General features: G+C 43.3%; 1 protein-coding gene across 18 annotated transcripts in view; it reads right to left on the reverse strand.

The window, feature by feature from the left end:
- The window catches only part of nav2.S (neuron navigator 2 S homeolog), a 178454-nt gene that overhangs the window by 61224 nt on the left and 102004 nt on the right, over nt 1–15226 (reverse strand). For 17 of the 18 annotated variants that reach the window (XM_041561025.1, XM_018260331.2, XM_041561021.1 and 14 more), the window contains 2 exons: nt 4189–4306; nt 1150–1202 (listed from right to left, as the gene is read on the reverse strand). In XM_041561025.1, the coding sequence (XP_041416959.1) occupies nt 1150–1202; nt 4189–4306 (171 nt within the window). Of the gene's footprint in view, nt 1–1149; nt 1203–4188; nt 4307–8329; nt 8770–15226 lie in introns of those variants that run through there. The other variant, XM_041561024.1, reaches the window with a different exon arrangement.

The raw sequence follows: 15226 nt of genomic DNA on the forward strand, positions 1-15226 counted from the left end.
GTGCCCCCTCTCTCCTTCACTCACTCTCTATGGAATCCACTTTAACTGCTCACATTTTCCTTTTCATCTCCCTGTTCCCAAGCAATGAATCAATGGCCTAAAAATTCTGCCTGGGGCTCCTTATCTCCATTAGGCAGGTGTCCTCATGTTACACCTCCTGACTCAGATTTGCCCCCATGCACCCATTGTTAATTGTCTCCCTGCTGTATGGCACCCAGCAATGGGTTCGGGAGAAGAGACATTATGCACAGAACAGAATTACAAGGTAGAGGAGATTGTTCAAAAGCAAAGCTCCTATACAATGCTAACACTGCTCCTGGCTTCCTATTGTCACACTACTAAATGGAGCTAAATGAAGCTGCTTCTCAGGACACAGCTCTTATCTCCCCAGAAATCATTACATTCAGTAGGAAGAAAGGAACATATTGTTTTACTGGGATAAAGGTATCAGCACTTCCACCTCCCAATCTCCTCAATGACGAGATTCTGCTGGACCGACTGCTCTGGTGAGATAACACCGGAGAGGGGTTTAGGGTCAAGCAGAAAACACATCCCAGTTTATAATCCAGTACTGGAACTCCCATAATCCCACGGGCAGCAAACTTTATGAAAACAATGGAGCTGGTTTAGATGGCAAGCTCCACCGCACAGGTACAATACCTGATTCAATTATTATAAAAAAAAAAAAAAATATATAAAACCTTCTCAATTCTCAAAAAAAAACAAACATGCAATTTAGAGCTTTTTGCAATTTTTAGAACCCATTTATACTTTAACTGGCCCATGGAATTGAATATGGGTCTTTATTGCACCTACTGGGACTGTGTCTCCTATGGACTGATCTGTTTTTATATATAATGCACAGACTAGAAATCCTTCTCTACATCCCAATCCATGGAAATAGAATGGGGGTTTATTGGGGGTTAATATAGGGCCCAAAACTGAGCTGGGGTGACATTGAACTGCATGAGAAGAACTTACATTATCTCTAGGTTTCCCTGTAGGATTGAATGGAGGTTAAACATGAAATTTTTTTAAACATGGATTTTTTTCCCGCGCTGTTACATCCAATTCCAGTGATTATGCACAAAAAATACAGATTTCCTCCCCCATCACTTAATACATAAGAATCCCCTGGGTGAGTCTCACCATTTGGGATCTGTTCTTGGGGCAGCCATTGATATCTTCAATCTTCTCGTTGGCTGGGGAAGAAGAAAAGAGAGAAAAGGCTGCAGTGAATGGGAGACTTCTGGAACACTTGCTCTCTGCTAAATCCGGCCGCTCTGGTGGCTGCCCAGTTACAGGACCACTGAGACCCTGCTAAGAGCCGGGGATTTTTCCAAGCCTGGGCCCACCCCAGACAGCTGAGGAAAGGTCAGAGCAGGGAGACAACTGTTCATACCTCTCTTTTTAAAGTTATAAAGGGCTGACTGGCTGACAATCCATCAAACCTGCACTATTGTGCCACTTACGTGCTTGTCTTAATTTAGGGACCAGCAAAAACACAATCAAAGCTGCAACTACATTCCTAACACATAGACTTTTTAGGGACCCCTTACCCATGGAAAATATTGCATATATTATATGTCTGGAAACCCATTATCCAGAAAGTGCCAAATTACAGAAAGGCTGTCCCCCATAGACTCCATTTTATCCAAATAATCTATATTTTTCTGTGTAGCAATAAAACAGCTTGTAACCAGCTTATAGGGTTTATTTAATGTTTATATGATTTTCTAGTAAACTTAAGGTATGAAGATCCAAATTATGGAAAGATCTGTTATCCGGCACATACCAGGTCCCAGGCATTCTGGATAGCAAGTTCCAAACCTATATAGAGAGGAATAACTTGTGTGTAATTCTGCCCCCAACTGGGTGCCCCAAGCAACAACACCTACTATATATAAAAACATTCAAACTAACTCACTAGTTGATATTGATCCCTCCACTACCAAGCGTTGTGTTAAGTGGGCCATAGATGTGGAGATTCGATCATAATCAAGAGACCACAATTATCTCGGAACGATCGTACGAATTGTCCATCAACTAAAAAGACCAATTTGCCAGGAAAACAAAGGGGAGCTGACTGCTTGGCCCTGCAAACATAGATAGATTGCACTGGGACTGACAAAGATTTTTTAACCTGGCCGATCAATTTCCTGACAGATGTCGGCCAGAAAAATCGTAAGATGTTCGATCGTTCGAATCCCACTAACCTCACGATAATTTCGAAGGATTGGTCGGACTTCGCTAAAATCGGTTGTTTGGCAATCTAAATCTTTGCGTCTATGGGGAGCTTTAGAATCATCTCTTGGGGCATAAAGTGATCAAAGCATATGCCTGGGGTGCTCTCTGGCCTATAAGATCATCATTTCCACCCTCTATTGATCATGTTTTATAGTTTGTTTGTTTAGGGACAATGCAGCTGGAACATCCCACCTACATGTAAATCACTGACTCACTGCCTACGGGGGTTTTGGCCAACAGTCAGCTGTCTCTGCAGGCATCAGTGTGAGAGCAGAGAGCCCCTCTCTCAGGGGAAGAGACTGCTGGGAGCCCAGATAAGGAGAACAGATAAGGAAAGCAAGTGAAATCAGCTCAGGAACAAGTTGAAACCAAGTTCAATAAATTCTTTATTTCCCAAGTTGAAATCCTCTTTGATGTTGTTTGACATGTGCTCTTCCTCAGCCAGGGCCAGGGCAAAGGTCCCTTCTGGAACGACCCCCCTGATGTATCTGGTCTGCATAATGTAGCACTATAGGAACTGGTCTGCACAATGTTGCACTATAGGAACTGGTCTGCATAATGTAGCACTATAGGAACTGGTCTGCACAATGTTGCACTATAGGAACTGGTCTGCACAATGTAGCACTATAGGAACTGGTCTGCACAATGTAGCACTATAGGAACTGGTCTGCACAATGTTGCACTATAGGAACTGGTCTGCACAATGTAGCACTATAGGAACTGGTCTGCACAATGTAGCACTATAGGAACTGGTCTGCACAATGTAGCACTATAGGAACTGGTCTGCACAATGTCGCACTATAGGAATTGGTCTGCACAATGTTGCACTATAGGAACTGGTCTGCACAATGTAGCACTATAGGGACTGGTCTGCACAATGTAGCACTATAGCAACTGGGCTGCTCAATGTAGCACTATAGGAACTGGTCTGCACAATGTAGCACTATAGGACCTGGTCTGCACAATGTAGCACTATAGGAACTGGTCTGCACAATGTTGCACTATAGGAACTGGTCTGCACAATGTAGCACTATAGGAACTGGTCTGCACAATGCAGCACTATAGAAACTGGTCTGCACATTGTAGCACTATAGGAACTGGTCTGCACAATGTAGCACTATAGGAACTGGTCTGCACAATGTTGCACTATAGGAACTGGTCTGCACAATGTAGCACTATAGGGACTGGTCTGCACAATGTAGCACTATAGAAACTGGTCTGCACAATGTAGCACTATAGAAACTGGTCTGCACAATGTAGCACTATAGAAGCTGGTCTGCACAATGTAGCACTATAGTAACTGGTCTGCACAATGTAGCACTATAGGAACTGGTCTGCACAATGCAGCACTATAAAAACTGGTCTGCACAATGTAGCACTATAGGAACTGGTCTGCACAATGTAGCACTATAGAAACTGGTCTGTACAATGTAGCACTATAGGAACTGGTCTGCACAATGCAGCACTATAGAAACTGGTCTGCACATTGTAGCACTATAGGAACTGGTCTGCACAATGTAGCACTATAGGAACTGGTCTGTACAGTGTAGCACTATAGGAACTGGTCTGCACAATGTAGCACTATTGACTATAGGAACTGGTCTGCACAATATAGCACTTTAGGAACTGGTCTGCACAATGTAGCATTAGGGAATCATCCTTCTGAACTTTATTGGCTCAGATTTTTACTTTGTTGCTGGAATGGGAATTGTTTGCAGTGGTGTAAGCAATAGAAGGGCTGATCATCTATCTTATTGCTATAAAGAGTTAGAGTGCATTTGCCCTGGGTCCCCAGCATCTCTGAAGTGGACAAAAGCATTGGAGGCCGTATTTTAAGAAATGTTAGATATGATCGGTATGTTGATATGAGCTGCCCAGCACTGTGCCTGGCCATGTCCTCTGGTTGGTCCATATTTCCCTGATCCAGTGAAAAGCACTCACCCACAACCTGAATAATCTCCGCCAGCAACACGCCATCCGTCACATCTTGCTGCAGATCCTTAATGAGCCGCTTGTGCCCCGATTTTGCCAGGTAATGGTTTGCCCAGTCGGTGTAGATCTAGAATGAAGAGAAGGAAAGAAGCTAAGTGTCACTCATGACTTACTTCCAATTTCCCCCCCCCCCCAGATTCTGAAGAGCCTCGGAGAGAGCCCGGCTTTGTGTCCAATTCCCAGGACAAGTGTATGGTGCCATTAACATTCAAGTCAGGTTACAACCCAGCGTTCTCTCCCCCAATAGAGATCCTTTGAGTAAGTGACATCAGAGGTTGGGGTGAGCAGGCTTAGATCAGACATTTAAGAGAAAATAGGGCGTCTGGCGTGAAATTCCTTAGTGTGTGTGGGGCACAGCTTTCCCTTTCAGCAGGGCTTTTATTTGGGGCAGGCGCTTTGCACAAATTAGCAATGAAACTGAAACCCAAAAGAAAAGTTCAAATGGGTTTGTTTTCAAACTCAACCAATCAACACACTCACCCTGTGCCGTGCAATTGTACCTCAGGAACACCCTCTGTATTGGCTCTGTATCTCCCTGCTTGGCACTGGGATGGAGCACAAGATATAATTAGGGAAGGACAGAACATGTCCAGACGCTGGGTTCCTCTCAGTGTATAGAGATTTCCATATTAACACACAGAACACAACACGAGTAACGCAATACAAAGTGCTACAACATAAGACAGAATATGGGCTTATCTCTCAGTCCAATACACCCCAATAGGAACAGGCTGCACGGATTAATAACTGCTAGGAATAAATGCTGCAGACTGCACTGCTTACTAAGAAGCCCTGCAACATGCAGCTGGAATCATTTAGGATTTTATTTATGGTCGTTATTAAAAGGGCTTATCTAGGCAGCTATTATTAGGCTATTATTTGCACATCAAACCCTCTTTCACCTGCAGGAGCTTCTTAGCCAGTTATTAGGAGAGATTTCATGTTGGAGATGTTGCAGTGGAACCAGTGGGATGTGTCTCATTGTCTGGTCCCAGGGCAGGAGCCGCACTGGGTAATGGGTTTATTTCTGAACTGCGATGTCATTTTATTTATAAGCGCCAAGGGGCACAGACTGCACCCTCCTATTCTACTGCTGTACCAGCCACACACACATTCACTGCTTCCCATACACACACGGATACACACTCTGCTTCCCATACACACACTGATACACACACTGATGCCCATACAAACACTGATACACACACTGCTTCCCATACACACACTGATACACACACTGCTTCCCATACACACACTGCTTCCCACACACACACTGATACACACACTGCTTCCCATACACACACACTGATACACACACTGCTTCCCATACACACACTGATACACACACTGCTTCCCATACACACACACTGATAGACACACTGCTTCCCATACACACACTGATACACACACTGATGCCCATACACAGACTGATACACACTCTGCTTCCCATACACACACTGATACACACACTGCTTCCCATACACACACTGATGCACACTCTGCTTCCCATACACACACTGATGCACACTCTGCTTCCCATACACACACTGATACACACACTGCTTCCCATACACACACTGATACACACACTGATGCCCATAGACAGACTGATACACACTCTGCTTCCCATACACACACTGATACACACACTGCTTCCCATACACACACTGATGCACACTCTGCTTCCCATACACACACACTGATGCACACTCTGCTTCCCATACAAACACTGATACACACACTGCTTCCCATACACACACTGATGCACACTCTGCTTCCCATACACACACTGATGCACACTCTGCTTCCCATACACACACTGCTTCCCATACACACACTGATACACACACACTGCTTCCCATACACACACTGATACACACACTGATTCACAGATACACACACTGATTCACACACACACACTGCTTCCCATACATACACTAATACACACACTGCTTCCCATACACTTAGGGGCACATTTACAAAGCTCGAGTGAAGGATTCGAATTAAAAAAACTTCGAATTTCGAAGTGTTTTTTGGGCTACTTCGACCATCGAATGGGCTACTTCGACCTTCGACTACTAAAAATCGTTCGACTATTCGACCATTCGATAGTCGAAGTACTGTCTCTTTAAGAAAAACTTCGACCCCCTAGTTCGGCAGCTAAAAGCTACCGAACTCAATGTTAGCCTATGGGGAAGGTCCCCATAGGCTTGCCTGAGTTTTTTTGATCGAAGGATATTCCTTCGATCGTTGGATTAAAATCCTTCGAATCGTTCGATTCGAAGGATTTAATCGTTCGATCGAACGAATAATCCTTCGATCGTAGGATTAGCGCTAAATCGTTCGACTTCGATATTCGAAGTCGAACGATTTTAGTTCCTAGTCGAATATCGATATTCGACCCTTAGTAAATCTGCCCCTTAGTGATACACACAGATTCCTCGCCGCTCACTCATTACAAAGCCCCATTACTTTCACGTGTCGTTGCTGATTCAGCCATTGCTGTCGAGTGTGAGTCAGACAAGTGTCACAGCCAAAGGGGCATGACACACACAAACAGGGCGCTCAGTGATCAGCTGAAAGGGTCAGTCCCAATTGTGCTTCTGAATGACCCCCTTGAAAGACTCATAGCTGGAAGAACAAAAGGGCAGCCTATAATAATCACTTCCCAGAAAGAATCATCACTCTGACCAGTGTGACAGCACTCCCCACCAAAACACAAGTTTCTCACTTCCTTTTGCCAGAAAGAGACTGATTCTGTTCACATCACATGATACAATATCATCTGGGATGACTACATGTTATATTTTTATTGCCTACACCCAAAGTGCGGCCTAATAAACAAGCCAATAAAACAACACAAGGGAGTCCCATTGTTGGCCTGGTACTCTCACAGTTGAACACATCATTTCCATTCATATGGGTAGCTTTAGATCAGCCACACCGCGTTATAGTACCTGGCACCTGGGCAAATAATAATGAGGGAGCAAGTGTTCACCTTTAAATTAACTTTTAGTATGTTATACAATAGCTAATTCTTCTAAGAAACTTTTCAAACGGCCTTTCTTATTTATAATTTTAAACAAAGTCAAGGTGAGGGGGTGCAGGTATTAGCACTGGCCTAGCCCCACGCCAGTAGTGAATCCAGGAAACAAAAAGAGAGCCAATAATTCCAGTCTCTTATTTATATAAATGCATGGTTGCTAGGGTAATTTGGACCCTAGCAACCCGATGGCTGAAACTGCAAACTGGAGAGCTGCTGAATAAAAAGCTAAATAACTCAAAACTCCCAAATAATAAAAAATTAAAGCCAATTGCAAATTGTCTCAGAAAATCCCTCTCTGCATCATACTAACAGTTAATTTGAATTGTTCACACTTGAGATAACTATTAGTAAGATGTAGAGAGTGATGTTCTGAGACAATTTGCAATTGGTTTTAATTTTTTATTATTTGTGGGTTTTGACTTATTTAGCTTTTTATTAAGTAGCTGTCCAGTTTGCAGTTTCAGCAATCTGGTTGCTAGGGTCCAAATTACCCTAGCAACCATGCATTGATATGAATAAGAGACTGGAATATAAAAAGGACAGTCTGAATAGAAAGATGAGTAAAAAAAAAAGTAGCAATAACAATACATTTGTAGCCTTACAGAGCATTTGTTTTTAGATGGGGTCAGTGACCCCATTTGAAAGCTGGAAAGAGTCAGCAAAAAAAGGCAAATAATTAAAAAACTATAGAAAATAAATAATGAAGACAAATTGAAAAGTTGCTTACAATTAGTCATTATATAACATATTAAAAGTTTACTTAAAGGTGAACCACCCCTTTAATGTAAAGGTCAACAACCCATTTAATAACCACACCAGGCCAACCAACACTGGGGAGTAGGCACAAATAGATTTCAGCATTATATTTAATATATGATTAAAATGAACACGGGCAAATATAAACTACAATTCGTTTTACAACCTGAAACATATAAAATAATATAATATGGAATAAACGGAAAAGGAACACATGACAGTCTATTGGGATTCTGTGACCCATTTCCTATGATCTCCATAGCAAAACAGGTGATTCCGATCTCTTACTCTCTTATAATGACGGAGGGACGACTTGCTGCCATCTCTAGTGGGGACCCAGAATCTGGAACTCGCTGGCATTTCTGCCCCAAAGGTAAGTGGTGCTCGGCGGGTTGGTTTCCTCCTGTCTCCTTGAGGGGCCCACGGGGAAATGCTGATGTATTTTGGCAGGTCAGGCTCGAGTGGTTAAGTTTAGCCATGCATTCAGTGCAATCAGATTACCTTACACTCAACAATCTCCCCAAATTAGATTCAGCGTGGGCAGCGCCCCCTCCCTTGTGTCACTTCCCAGCACAGCTATGAGCGGGGTCCTCATTTACCCAGGAAAGGTGGGCCGAGGAGAGAGTGTGCTGGGCGTTACATCCAAATGCAGTTATTCTCTATGAATGATATAACCGCATTATATACGTGAGTTTCAGTTTAACAATGGCTGCAGGGTCACCGAGGATGGGGATCCCAAGTTTGTGGCCTCAGCTGGGAGCCCAGAACATGGTATCAATGACACAGCTGACACTTTCTAATCTTGCTAATTACTAATTACTACCTTGACCCTGATGGGCTTCCGTTAACACCTTTGGTCGGTTGGTGTCAATGTTTCTACCATTCCCGCTTCCCCTTCCATTGTGTCTGAAATGCCTTGAGCCACATGTATCTGAGCTGTGAGTTACAACGGAAAATCGCACTCGTTACGTACGGACAGAGAAATTAGCCAATTAATTTTCCAAACATGATAACGTTAATGTTATAATCCTCCCATCTGCCGCACACATGTTTCTTTATTAACCCAGTCTGCTCTGGTAACCTGCTCAACCCAACTAATCTCAGCCCAGGGGCGACTTAGAACATTACATTTCTTTAATTCACACATTACTTTGTGTCGGTTCTTTACTGAGAAACACAAACATCTTTCTACTCACACAGGCTCTGAATATTTCTCAAACTGTCAGCAAGTTCTTACTGGCAACTACACAGCCTTCCCTTCTATCACTAAAAAACAGGTGTATGGGGAATACTGTACATGATCTAGAACAATTACATCTTCATGCTCTGAATCTCTGTACTGACAAATTCCATATACCCTTTGGAAGCAGCAGTCCTGCCCTGCTTTATGGCAGCTGAGATTCTAGCTATCTGTATAACAGAACATTCTGTCCCAGTGGCTGCATAGATCCTATCTGATCCCCATTGGAAGCAGCAGTTCTGCCCTGCTTTATGGCAGCTGAGATTCTAGCTAAAATATCCAGGAAAATGTAAAATTAGGGAAATGTAATATGCACAATATAAAGGTGGGACCACAAAACAACAATGTAAATGAGGGAAAACTTAAAATCAGGGGATGTACAATTGAGGTTCCGAAGTATATACAGTATATATCTATATATATCTATATATATCTATATATATCTATATATATATATATATATAAATAATAGGTGGGTGGCATGTAGAGAAAAAAACTGCTGAGCAATGCAGGGTGCTGGCACTGATGGTTATTGTGACACATGGCATTTCACACACAGGAACAGCTGCGGGTTTCATTAGCCAGAAGCACAACAGTCTCCATGCTGGGTGCACTCACCCCTCCATTAACACTGGGACTGTTAGAGATTTGTGTCGACACTGAGCGAAGCAAACAGTGCCCCCCATTAATATCCTTTATAGAAACATGGCTGTGGGCAGAGGCAGCTGCTCTGTAATTCAGGTTCCTGAGAAGGAAATATTGATCCAATGGCCACAGCAACGGGCACTGAACTTCAAAGAGAAGCCAAATTGAAACTAAAGCTCCCGTCTGGAATGTAAAAAAAATATAAATATGAAGGTTATTCCTTTTGTTCATCTGTGGCACAAGTACAGTGGAATAATGCTCAGCGCTTGCCTCCCGTGTTGGTTTAATGGTGACCCATATGTATTCCTTAGGGTTATGTATTTCAGAGGTTTCCACTTAAGGGCACTTTGCAGCAATCATTTTCCTTTACAAACAGTCAATTGGCCAATGGCCGCAGGTAGAGACGCCCCATCCATTTACCGGTTTATTGATGATCAAAGGCATTGAGCTTGACAGAAAACGTTCCAGAGGAGGTATTTCAGACTGACCGTCCCACAAGCTGCATTAAATGTCAGTTTGGAAGTTTTTCTTCCGTTCCACTGGAGAGGGCGAGTTCAACAGCCCTGGATCTAAGATGAGTGACACGGGGAATGTACGATGCAATCAGGATGAACCCATCTCAATTAGGGCTGAGTTTGGCAGTGTTTGCAGCCAAGAACACCCATCCAACTGACCCCCCGTCTGCATTAGAACAGGATCACTGGGCACTTGGCTGATAAAATACCACTTCAAAGGAAAACACTTCATTAGAGCAGAATCCTTGAGTGTTGGTGGATTATGGCTGGTCTTGCCCAAACGTGTCAGCGCCACGAGGGGTTTCATACAAAGGCAAACTGGTCCATCAGAGCAGAAAGAGAATGTCACAGTCATGTACTTGGATAGCCATGAATTGCCAGAATCCATTTTTTGGTTTTCCTGGTCCTTTAACAACTCCCCCTCTCACAGGGCCCCCTGATGGGCACTAAGGAATAACTATACCCACCATGAAAATGTGCTCCATGAGTTCTGTTTTTTTGCTAAGTCTGTAATCCAAGCCAAATGAAATTCCTGACACTTGCTTTCTGGGGATTAGGAGCCGCTTATACTACAAAGAGAAAAGTAAGCTGAATCGGCACAGAACGGGGGGGGGGGGGTTATAGGACAAGGGACAAGGAACGATGTCAAGTTCTTCTGCAATGGCATCAGTGTCTTCTGCTTCCCCAATATCAGACTTGTGCAACAGAGTAGGGGCAGGTACACATGCAGGAGTATAAGAACCACTGAACTGATGTAATGCAGTTAGAATCAGGGCCCCTACCCAAAGGATTTTATCCCATAGCATATCCTCCTGCATAATATGGGGTTCCTGTCTCTTTTATTATCCTACAGACTCAGGACATTGTACCAGGGCAAATCCTGAATTCTGATAGGCTGAGACTGGTACTATTATTCTCCTATTTCTGTGCCCTTCCTGCACATTGATTGCTGCACAGCACTTGGGAGGTATTAGAAGGGATTCTTGATCACCCAAGCGCATGTCCCTTTGTATCAGAGGGGAATGGAGAAAGTGGGATATTTTAAGCTGTTCCAAGTGCTTTGGATTAGATTTTTACATAGAACAAGGAGAAATTTTACACCAGGGGCACTTGCAGGTCTCAGTATGATATTCATTTGAGTTCTGAACAACGAGTGGAAATCCTGTGCCCCAAAAAACCAAGGAATTATGGGATATTATTACTAGACTATTGATTAATTGATCAGCTGACAAAGCCAGGGAGTCTGTGGCTTAAGCAGTGGGTGGTGGGGCTGACAGAGGGTGGGACAGGGAGTCTGTGGCTCAAGCAGAGGGTGGGACTAGAATACTCTAATGGCAGTTTACTAGGGGTTTGGCAGGGAGTCTCTGGCTCAAACAGTGGGCGGGACTAGAATACTGTAATCAAAGAGTGTGGGGAAAGAATACCATTAGGCGCAATATATTTATTCACCATCACACAGCATGTTTCGAGCTAATAGCTCTTTTTCAAGTGTTTTCTTTTTCAAGAGCTATTAGCTATTAGAGATTGTCGCTCAGAAGATGAGGCGATTAGTCGCCATGCGACAAAATCTACCCGAATCTCCTCGTGTGAACTAACCCCAAGCGATTTTGGGAGACTGGAGCGACACATTTGTTTTACCACCAGCGATTCACATTATTGCCTATGGGAAAGCTTTTTACTGAAGAGTGCAGGAGATTAGTTGCCCAGAGAAGCAGTGGTTTATCGCTGCCCTAAGTATCAGTAATCAGTAAGAACCAAGGTGCCATCACCCAGCAGGAATAAGTCCAATATCACAGATGAGCACATGATAACCTGATGTATTCTATTAGCAGAAAGCTAAATTAACATGGAAACATTTGTGTTGAGAAGAGTCGATATATGATGCATGTAAATCCTATGCGCCACAGTCAGGGTTATTGAACACAGTCGGGGCACATGCAAGTTTTTAATCTTAAGGAGTCAGTTCTTCTGACGGTTCCAGCTTTTTGCAAAGTGCCCGGAAATCTCCCATAGAACAAATTAAAACTCGAAATCCAGCGGCTGACCCACCATTAGGCCAGAAGGCACGGTGAGATAAGGGCATTATAGGCACATGTTTGATAGAAGGGAGAAGCCATGTAGAAATCATAGAAGAGATCCTTTTGGCAGAGCTTAAGCTCAGAACTTTACTTGCAGGGTGAATTCTTAATGCCTTTCCACTTTAATGCGATTTCAACCCTCTCTGTGCAACGAGCCATTCACGTCTGACTAATGTGGAAAACTATCTGGAGTCAGCGAGCACCCTACTGATAAATCTCTGGGGTCACCTTAAGGGAGACATTAGGAACTCATCCTCCTAGTACCATGGAAGATAATGTTGAAAAGATGCCTTTTCCTATATCACATGCATACAGTTAAACCTCTCGCCTCTGATAATGAGTATTAAGCAGTCGTTTTTTTGTTTATACAGCCCTCTATGGCACATCCCTACAAGTCACCCATACAAACCGACTCACCCACACAAACCGACTGGAGGTAATGACTTTTTCCATCGGGTCTGTGAGAAGATAGACGGGTGAAATGTAAATAAACTGACATCACTGGCTATACAAATGGTGAAGGTACACACAGAAGGACAATAAAACCTGCTTGTGCAAACAGATAAAGTAGGAGCTGAGCGACACAGGTGGGGGGAGTGATTCTCACTGTACCAGGTGACAGGTAAGGGAATTCACAGCAGCTGGTACTGTGTGCTGGAACTTGTTCTGATCTGCTGGAATCACTTCTGTAGATGGATACAACCCTTTCCTTATGCATTCCCTGTATTACTGTCATTAGTGCAACTGGAAGATAAATGCAAATAACTACAGATGCTGTTTCAATATATAAAACATGCACCATACAAATGACTTGATATTGTAAATTTATATAAAATCCCCTAAAAAATATGGATCTTGTACTCAAGGTCCAATTCAAGCACATAGATTAGTTCAATCCAAACAAAGAGCTTATCCTGGCAAAGTCCAACCAAAGCACATAGATTGGCTCAATCCAAACCAAAAGCAAAGTCTGGCAAAGTCCAACCCAAGTACACAAATTGGTTCAATCCAAACCAAGAGCAAAGCCTGGCAAAGTCCAACCCAAGCACATAAATTGGTTCGATCCAAATCAAGAAGCAAAGCCTGGCAAAGTCCAACCCAAGCACATAAATCGGTTCGATCCAAACCAAGAGCAAAGCCTGGCAAAGTCCAACCTGAGCACATAAATTGTTTCAATCCAAACCAAGAGCAAAGTCCAACCCAAGCACACACAGTAAATAGGTACAATCCAAACCTAGGTAATAGATTAGTGCAATTCAATCCAAGAGTATAGCTTGCCAAAGCCCAAACCATGCCAACAGACCCAAGCTTGTAGACTGATACAATCCAAAACAACATATATTGTGCAATCCAAACCAAGAGCATAGTATGGCAAAGCACTAACCCAAGCTCATAGATTCGTACAATCAAAACCAAGAGCCAGCCAAACATCATGGATGGGACTGTACAGAATGGCAAGAGAGTGCAGGGAGTCAAGTGCATTCATTGCACCACACTATGGTGCAATGAATGCACTTGACTCTAGTGCAATTGTTTGCTCTCAGGGGGAAGGGGGCAATCAGGATAGAATGGGGCATCTAGCTCAGTTTAATTTGGTTACATATAATAACAGCGCTGATGACACACACTGCACAATAGTGAGCCGTGCTACTTGGGTTTCTCCGCACAATGGATTATTACACCTCAGGTCAGTGCAGCCGTTCTATGAATGTTTATTGCAAACCCAGGGAGAAAACCAGTTTGGCAGCTTCTGGAATCAGATAGAGAAGCAAAAGGAAAAATCGCTTTATCCCAATAGCCAGGATAGGCTCACCCTGCGCACTTACTCTATGTGCCTCCTACCCGGCGTGGGTGTGATGGACACACTTCCTTCTGGTTATAAATAAGCCCTGAGATCTGCTGGCAATACCCCACAAACCATACAATGAGATTTTGTATTCCAGAAACACATTCACAAGCCATTCTGTGTATTTTCCCTTTGAAAAAACGTTATATATATGGGAAACTAAGAAATAAAAGTAGACAAAAATGATTGACAGGGCACCTTGGCATTCAGAATAGGGTGCAACCTGTGGGGCTCCTAATGAGAGCCACGATCTGACCCAACAGTTCTACCTGCTACCAGAAAATGACATCATCATAAACCTGCAAGTGATGTCATGTTAAGGTGGGTGGAAGGCACCTGCATTTGTCTACCCAACTTGGTTATAAGAACAATACAAACCCCCTGAATCAATAAAGGGGTACAGTGGCTGCACAGGTTAACTATGCTTAGTTGAAGGTGCCAAGATAAGGGTTTCATTGGTTTGCACGACATTCCCAAATAAAAAGCATCTTTAGGTTAATCGCAGGGGCAGCATTTCAGCTGGCAGAGAAATGGGCAAAACTGCAGAGTTTAGCTGAATTTAATGAAAAATTACACCGCTACAGAACAGGCAATTATTGGCTTTCAACTGCTTTAATGTGGATTTTTCATCCAAAACCCCAGTACCAACGACACCGCAGTGAATGGGATGTAAAAGTGAACGGCCAGCTTTAGGCAAAGTGTCCATACCCTATGAAAGTAGAAAAGTTAAAAATCTTGAGATTGGTGCAGGATTTGCACTTTTTAGGCTGAATTCTCCCACTAAACCAGCCTTTGTAGTCATTTTACTTTCCCGCGGGCCCCCCCAAATACCATGATGAATGGGATGAATGGAAACCAGTG

Source organism: Xenopus laevis, chromosome 4S, assembly GCF_017654675.1.
Source record: "Xenopus laevis strain J_2021 chromosome 4S, Xenopus_laevis_v10.1, whole genome shotgun sequence".
Lineage (NCBI taxonomy): Eukaryota > Metazoa > Chordata > Amphibia > Anura > Pipidae > Xenopus > Xenopus laevis.